The sequence below is a fragment of the Oncorhynchus masou genome, unplaced genomic scaffold (assembly GCF_036934945.1).
Source record: "Oncorhynchus masou masou isolate Uvic2021 unplaced genomic scaffold, UVic_Omas_1.1 unplaced_scaffold_11178, whole genome shotgun sequence".
In the NCBI taxonomy this organism is placed as follows: Eukaryota; Metazoa; Chordata; class Actinopteri; order Salmoniformes; family Salmonidae; genus Oncorhynchus; species Oncorhynchus masou.
Window position 1 is genome coordinate 357 of NW_027000910.1, and position 7,753 is coordinate 8,109.

General features: G+C 44.9%; 1 protein-coding gene and 1 pseudogene across 2 annotated transcripts; one reads left to right on the top strand and one right to left on the bottom strand.

The window, feature by feature from the left end:
- The first annotated feature begins 348 nt into the window (after positions 1-348).
- On the top strand, positions 349-3,369 carry LOC135529200 (STE20-related kinase adapter protein alpha-like). Of its 2 annotated transcripts, XM_064958057.1 has the most exons (9): positions 349-432; positions 555-676; positions 936-1,044; positions 1,239-1,362; positions 1,438-1,609; positions 1,701-1,805; positions 1,920-2,170; positions 2,256-2,298; positions 2,423-3,369. In XM_064958057.1, exons 1-9 carry the CDS (start codon positions 381-383, stop codon positions 2,576-2,578), a joined length of 1,134 nt encoding a protein of 377 aa, XP_064814129.1. In that variant the 5' UTR covers positions 349-380; the 3' UTR covers positions 2,579-3,369. The 2 variants fall into 2 exon arrangements, with proteins under 2 accessions (XP_064814129.1, XP_064814130.1); XM_064958058.1 differs by lacking the exon at positions 2,256-2,298 and having other exon boundaries at positions 2,423-2,506.
- LOC135529201 (E3 ubiquitin-protein ligase RNF113A-like) lies at positions 3,360-6,100 on the bottom strand (annotated as a pseudogene).
- Between the last annotated feature and the right edge of the window lie 1,653 nt (positions 6,101-7,753).

Below are 7,753 nucleotides of genomic sequence, written 5' to 3' on the forward strand. Positions count from 1 at the left end.
TATTTTCGGGTACCCACTCTGCATGTATCTTACCATGAGCGTTAATATTTCAAGCACTATGGTGTGATGTGGTTTGGAGAAGGCATGATTCATAAATGGAGCTTCTTGCTTATAATTTGCCACCAACAGAATTCAAACCTGTTCTCCACTCAGGTTCCACAAGTACTGCTCATACACATTTTGTTCTGTAGTCTGACTGTATATGATTTAGCATCAACCATCACGTCTGACCAAGCCTTTGCAGGCCACTCTTACAATGCCACAAGTAAGGGCCAATATATGCTATCATTTCCAATGCTAACTCCTTCCCTGCTGCCCCCCCTCCCCAGGCCTATGAAGACTGCCACGAGAGCCTGACCTCAGTCCCACGGCGGGACACAATGGGAAGCTTCCTCCCCGACAGCAGCGCCTATGAGCTCCTGACCATCATAGGTCAGTCAGTCTCAGGCTTCCAACCCTAGTGACTTGGCTGCCAAGGCGCTTGTGTGTTTGTTGTTGAATACATTGTTTGTGCGCCTGTCTCTAGTCTAATTTGGTGTGTTTTGCTGTGCTAGGTCGAGGCCTGGAGGACTTGATGACCGTCAACCTTGCCAGATACAGACCCACAGGAGAACACGTAGCAATCCGTCGGATTGACCTGGAGTCCTGCACAAATGAAATGGTCAACTACCTGCAGGTCTGGACCTGTCACCATCAATCTATCATTCTACCATCCATCTGTCACATTTCCCTTTGCCAGGCAGACACAGTCAAATCATCCTTGCCTTTATATCCCTCTTTCACTCCCCTCTGAATACATTCATCCCTTGCTTTATGACATCACCTGTTATGTAATCCAACCTCCCATCTCTGTCTGTTTAATTTGTATCTATTACATAACTCAATGTAATCTCCCTCTCTGTCCATTTAAACCTAACCCAGTCTGTCTCTCTCAGGCTGAGCTCCATGTATCTAAGCTGTTCCACCACTCCAGCATCCTGCCCTACAGGAGCATCTTCATAGCAGAGAACGAGCTGTGGGTCATCTCTCCCTTCATGGCCTATGGTGAGGATTCACAGACAGAGCACAGACTGGAACACTACACCACTCTGGTCCTAGTCAAATGTAGTCAAAGGCTAAATGTGGACTGGAGGATTCTAGTTACCATTCCCACATTTTAAGGTCATTTGTCTCCACCTAACCCTACTATTCAGTCCTCTGCTCTCTCTCTGACTAATGTAGTGTCTAACATGTCCTAGGGTCAGCCAGAGACCTGATCAGCAGCCACTTCACTGATGGGATGAATGAGCTGGCCATCGCCTACATCCTACTGGGCATGCTCAAAGCCCTGGACTACATCCACCACATGGGCTATGTACACCGGTAAGTACAAAGTACACACAAGCCCAGGACTTTTCATGCAGGATTGTGACATGGCGTTTAATTTTGTGTGTTTAGGAGCGTGAAGGCCAGCCACGTGTTGATCTCGGCAGACGGTCAGGTGTGTATGTCTGGTCTGAGGAGCATCATCAGTCTGATCCGTCACGGCCAGCGGGCCAGAGTGGTCCATGACTTCCCCCAGTACAGCATCAAGGTGCTTCCCTGGCTCAGCCCAGAGGTGCTGCAGCAGGTAACTCCATACCACACCTGGCTAACATACAATACCTTGCTTTTAAACTATAATACCTTAATTTGTTTATCGGTCAACCCTGGTGTGTCAGAACCTGCAGGGATACGACTTCCGGTCAGACATCTACAGTCTTGGCATCACAGCCTGTGAGCTCGCCAATGGACATGTGCCCTTCAAAGACATGCCAGCCACACAGGTGACTAGTGGCCAGATCAACCCCTCACCCAATCTTTATTCTGAAAGATCTATATTCTGCTCCTCAATTGACTGGTATCTCTCTCATTCCTCTTCGTGGTCCTCTTGTCTTTAGATGTTGCTGGAGAAGCTGAACGGGACAGTCCCCTGTCTGTTGGACACCACCACCATCCCCCCAGAGGAGCTGACCATGAAGCCCTCCCGCTCTGGAGCTGACTCTGGGATCTGTGAGGGCCCCAGCACCGGAGGGGCCCACCACTCTAACGGAGAGCCCTCCTCCTCGGGGAGCCACCCCTACAGTCGTACCTTCTCTCCCCACTTCCATGCTTTTGTGGAGCTGTGTCTACAGAGGGACCCAGAGAAGAGGTGAGCCACGCCAAGCTAGGCTGCTGGTCCTCACATTGTCTTATGAATTTTAGCTCATTTAATTGTTTATTTCCCCCCCCCTCAGACCCTCAGCCAGTGCTCTCATTGGTCATTCCTTCTTCAAACAGGTCAGTAGGATCTAGTTCCTCCCCCCTCAACATCAATGTACAACATTTTAAGTCATAATGGCTTCATTCAGTCACACACTTGATTATCAGAATCCCAATGAGTTTTATTTCCATTCTTCCCTAGATCAAGCGTCGGCCATCGGAGGCTCTGCCTGAGCTATTCCGGCCCGTAACACCCATCACAGGCTTTCAGAGTACCCAGCCTCAGGACGCTGCCTCTGGACTGGCCAGCCTGGAATCTGGCCTCAGCCACATGGATGTGGATGACTGGGACTTCTGACCACAGAGGAATAGGAAAGAGTTGTGTGTTGTAACCAAGAGGTTACCAGGAGATGCTCTGAGAAGACTTGGACTGGATTTACGCTTTGTTCTTATTAAATGGTCTATGTAAATAATTCAAACTAAGCAGTTTCTCCTCCCTTTGACTGGGTTTAAAAGCCAGCTACCATCATCTCCTTGCTATCACTCTAGTCTAAAAGATGCATGAGCAGACAGACCTTTGCACTGACTGACACCCAATTCCTCTCACGCACACATCTCTCCAAATTCGACTAAAGCTCCGGACCTGTCGAAGAACCGTATGGGGGAGTATGTCAAGTCCGCTCTTTCACTTGTCAATGGAGATGTTCTATTAAAGGTAGAGCAGGGAGACTCCTGAGCTGTACTTGACCCTATCTAGAGCCATCTGTTGACATTAAAGACCAGGAACTGACCTCATTACCAAGGGTTGATCCAATCAGCCAGCACAACAGATGGAAGATTCCAGAAGTTTGTCCAAGGCTATCACGAACCAGACAGTGTTTGCATTTCCTCACAGCTGTTCATATAGAACCATCAGTTTTACAGGAGGGAAGAAAAAATCTGTTTCTACCTGAAACCCTCAACTTGCTTTGCTGTCTTCAGTTAACATTAGACTGTGCCAACTGAGGTCCATGTATTTGATTAACCTCCCTGTTATTGGCCATTTTTGTCCTGCAAAAAAAAGTGAATGTTACAATGGTGCTTGTTTCAAGAAGGGAAAGTGTTGGGAATGTCAACTATTTTACTTGATAATAAATACCTTTCACCTCAGGGCTCCTCACTGTATTGTAAGTAATCAGTCCACTATTTAAATCAAGTTTTATTCCGGAAGGTTTGACATTGACACAATGAAACAGAGGTGACACACTGAAATTGGACAGGTACTATATTTACAGTAGGTGGCTGGTCGAGCATGGTTTGGCGATCTTGGCTGCCAGCTCTGTAGAGAGAACACTTCAGCTACTGCCTGGAGCTCAATAGCCTTACATAGCCACGGCCCTGAATATTTGAGCTTTTTCTATTTGACTGACTATAGACGAGTCCTTTACCCGATGTAGATAAGCTCTTGCCTGTCCACCAAAACTCCTTGCTCCGGCCAAACGCCACACCATTGGACATGAGTTTCTGGAGCCGAGTACCTCCTAAGATTTCTAGAATGGAAATACATTCTAGCCTGTCTGATTAGTCCCAGAAACCTATGGTTCGGCCAGAACACACATGGGTAAAGCAACATTTAGAAAATGTGTAATTGGTTCTCATTGGTTAGAGATGATCCAATCGCTGATGACCTTGTTTTGTACAGCACCACTCATTTTAAGGTCACCACAAACGACTTCAATGATTGCGGTCTCAGAGTGAAGTATGTAGCGGACGATAGAGCAGGAATTCAGCTAGAGTCAGGCAACAAGCTCCATGGTCAAACTACTGTAGCTTTAGTTTTGTTTTCTTAGCTCAAAGTGGATGCTTTGGGGGACCATCCAAAGACCTAATGTACATTCCATACCACTATGCTGACCATGGTAATTGAGATGCATTATCCTCACCTTTAGCTGGGTTGAAGACGCCGTTGGTCTGGACGTTACACACATAGCAGCGCTGGGACTTGCGGTAGTGCTGAAGAGCACAGGTCTCAGAAGTAGTGCTGAAACCTGCGGGAGACGACATGAGTGGTTTGATTAGCTGGAAGTTTCTCTACACACAATTAATGGTGAAGGAGTTAAGGAGCATTGTCTTACTTGGTGATGACGGGGTTCTTAAAGGACTCTCGGCAGATGAAGCATTTCAAGGGCATGTCCTCGTCACTGCTCACCTCGTAGTTCTCATCTACATACAGACCACACATTACTGAACAGCTGTATCACAACTCTAATCTGATTCATCTTAAATCTACACAGCCCTGTGTTTCTCCCCTGTTGTGAACTCACCGTTGGCCCCATAGCGCCCCTCATCCAGCTCCCTCTCAATCTGCCAGCCATGTTTGTCGTCTGAGCGGTCATGGAGGAACTTGCAGCTGTCTAAGCGGGGAAAAGAAACACACAAAGGAGACTTTCAGAGACTTCCACAGATGATTAATTCAAGTTGGGAAAGGAGGACATTGGAGGCAACCTTCCAACAAAGTCCCTACTCACCTCCAAAGCCACAGAAGCCACTCTCTTTGTAGTCCTTACAGATGTCTGGCTGGTAGTCCCACATCACTGTGGCCCTCAGGTGCTCTGGGGACCGGATTGGGCCCTTCCTGACAAGAGAGAAAATAGTGATGATGCAAAAACAATTAAAACTTAACCCAAGACATTTCAACTTTACTCTGTCACATAACATGCATCCACACCTGACCATGCCAGATGATGCATTTCCCATGGTGGAGTCTTTGGGCTTGATGTGCTTTTTGTAGTTGTTCATTCCTCTGTAGATCTTATCATCCTCTATACCGGTCAGCTCCTGGTGAGGGAGAGGATTGAAACCTTTATTAAGCATTTGCGGACCAACGCTGTCCCAATTTACAACAAAACTGGGGGAAGAATGCAAATGATACAATACTAAGATGTAGATACAAGAAGGAAACAAAGTTCCTCCAACAAAAGACAGAGGTCTTGCCTCCTGGATCTTCTGACTCCTCTCAAAGATGGCCTGAGCATCATTGTCCTTTGCTGTGTCCAGCTCATAGATTGCAGTTGCTCCCATGTCATCTGGCCCCTCCGGTTTCTATACACAGCGAAGGGAGGAGGACGAGATTGATAGCTTTATACGGGGCTCAGCAATAAAGGGGCAGGGAGGATATAAATTCAAAACATTGTTAATAGATTAATGGGTAGAGAGGTCTTTTTCAAAATAACTCACCACTGACTGTGTTGACTTGTAAGCGACAGTGACTTTCTTTTTTTCTTTCTCCTCGTCACTTTCAGCAGATGACACCTCTCTCTACTTTTTTTTGTCTGGGGAGAAGAGAAGAATGATGTCACACTATAAAAAATGTTTAGTATAAAGACTGATTCGTTTGTAGTCAGTCATGCGACGTTACCCTTTGAATCATAGGGTTTGCTGAACCCGTCTTTTTCTTTTCTGACGACGGCATTCTTGTCTTCGTCACTGTTGCCATCTGACAATGGAGGCAATGAGGCAAGCATCAGCATGTGAGTGGGACATTTCCGTGTTTACAGTACTCGGCCACTTGCAATCATTTCCATGGCTTGGGTGTTTTATAGTTGGCAGTAGTTTTGTTTTTACTTAGCCCAATCTTAACGCCTTACTAAATACACTTCAAATGCTAGCCAACTAGGTCAGTTCGCCACTAAGCTCGATCGAAGACTATTACCAATAGCCATTGTTTTCATGCACAATGCAGTCTTTTGGTTAGCTTTTGAAACAACACTGAGCTGGACTCAAACACTGTAGCTCACCTGTGTCACTGGCTTTTCTCTTCCGAGTGTTGCATCTTTTGGTAGATTTTTTAAATAGAAAAGTACAGGTTGCCTTGGGTTCCCCTGACTCCGCCATCTTTCATTCTGTTTACAAAAATGGTGACGTAGGATTTTAGCGCGACCTCTAGCGTGGAGTAGTCACAATCAACCAATCACCTTGTGGCCAATTATCTACAGCACAACATATACAGTTAAGTAGACGACATTTGCATTTATTTCATGCCAATTTCTAATTGTTTTATTACATATTATCTGTAGATATGTTGTGGCGCAACTAAATAATATCCTATATAGTCATTCATCATTTTCTATAGTATTATAAAACCAAAGCACATTATGATAAAATGTAGGATTATTAAATGATGGGATATTTTATGTAGGCTAAATCAACATATGTGCATTGGGTATCTTGGTGCAGAGGGTATTTTAATTACACTCTCTGTCTATTCACCCTGCACAACTCCATCGTTGTGCGTCAACGTTGAGCCCACTAATTAAGCATCAGCTTCTCGCGGAGAACTGAGAACACCGTAATATATGGCTTAGGCCTGCGGAGGGAGGGGTCTTGGTGGTGCTGGGTTACCGGAAGGCTCCGTACCGCCGCTGAATGGAATCCGGCTGTGTCCGAAAAGCAATGGCTATGGGTTTGACATCGAAAAAGGCATCTTCTCGGAGCGTCGGCGTGGAGCGAAAAATCTCATCACCGTATGCAGGTAACACAAGGGAGCAGATGTTTCGTGTGATTGGCAGGTCATGTTAACTACACATATTAGTTAATGCATGCATGGAAATAAATGTGTAATGGCTTAGGCTACAATGTATTAAGCGTTGTTCCAAATTATATATTCTCATAAGAAAACGAAAAGAAAAACAAAAGGCAACATATTCCACAGCTATGGGCACTGTGGTAGCCTATACATTAGGCTACTTGGGGAAATGTAAATGGATAAACGTTTTATGTTTTTAAAAATCTTGGTAAATAACGGCGAGAGAGAATCTGATCGCCTAACAAATAAACAGCCACATATGCGGTTTCACCTTGGTGGACATCCCGCTGTCTATGCCGCTATGTCGGCCTATTTGAAAGGAAAGAGGATTAAATGGGGTGTGAGAGGCCTATGTTTGAGAGGGCATTGGTCCACCAGAATTCCCCAGGTCGGTGATGTGCAATGACGACAACCTTCAAGGAACGAGGACATTATTTACCGCTTATAGAAATGCTGTTCCAAGATAATGACATCACAGTGAAATCGGATGTTTATTATGGTCATTGAATGCTACTGTGCTGTACTCATTATGTACTAATAACACCCGGAGGTATTTCACCCGGTGGCCTGAGAGAGCTCTCAGAAAAAAAGTATAGGCCAACAACAGTTTTGGCAGCTCATCTATACCAGAGTAACTGATACACACAGCTGATACTGCTGATAATATAATTGCATAGCAGTCATACCAGTGTCTGGTTGTCATGGGAATGCTATTTGATAACTTCTCCTTCACCAAGTTATGTTTTACCCAATGTAGGCTAATGTATCATCAGTGCTCCATCCTAGAATATTCATATTTGTAAAGGCATAATTAATGTGAATACTTCATCATCATAAACATTTGTTATGTAAATTAATATAATACTATATTCAATTGTATATATATATTCACAATTATTTTAAGAGTGCATATGTGTTTTTGCAAAATACCCAATGTGTCTTATCTCTGTGTCCTTTTGCATCTATACC

What these genes read in the sequence shown, in the direction of transcription:
- LOC135529200 (XM_064958057.1), top strand. Translation starts at nt 381, where the DNA reads ATGGGAAGCTTCCTCCCCGACAGCAGCGCCTATGAGCTCCTGACCATC. An exon ending in AAATGGTCAACTACCTGCAG is followed by an intron (nt 677 to 935) that starts GTCTGGACCTGT and finishes TGTCTCTCTCAG; the next exon opens with GCTGAGCTCCATGTATCTAA. An exon ending in CTCTCCCTTCATGGCCTATG is followed by an intron (nt 1,045 to 1,238) that starts GTGAGGATTCAC and finishes AACATGTCCTAG; the next exon opens with GGTCAGCCAGAGACCTGATC.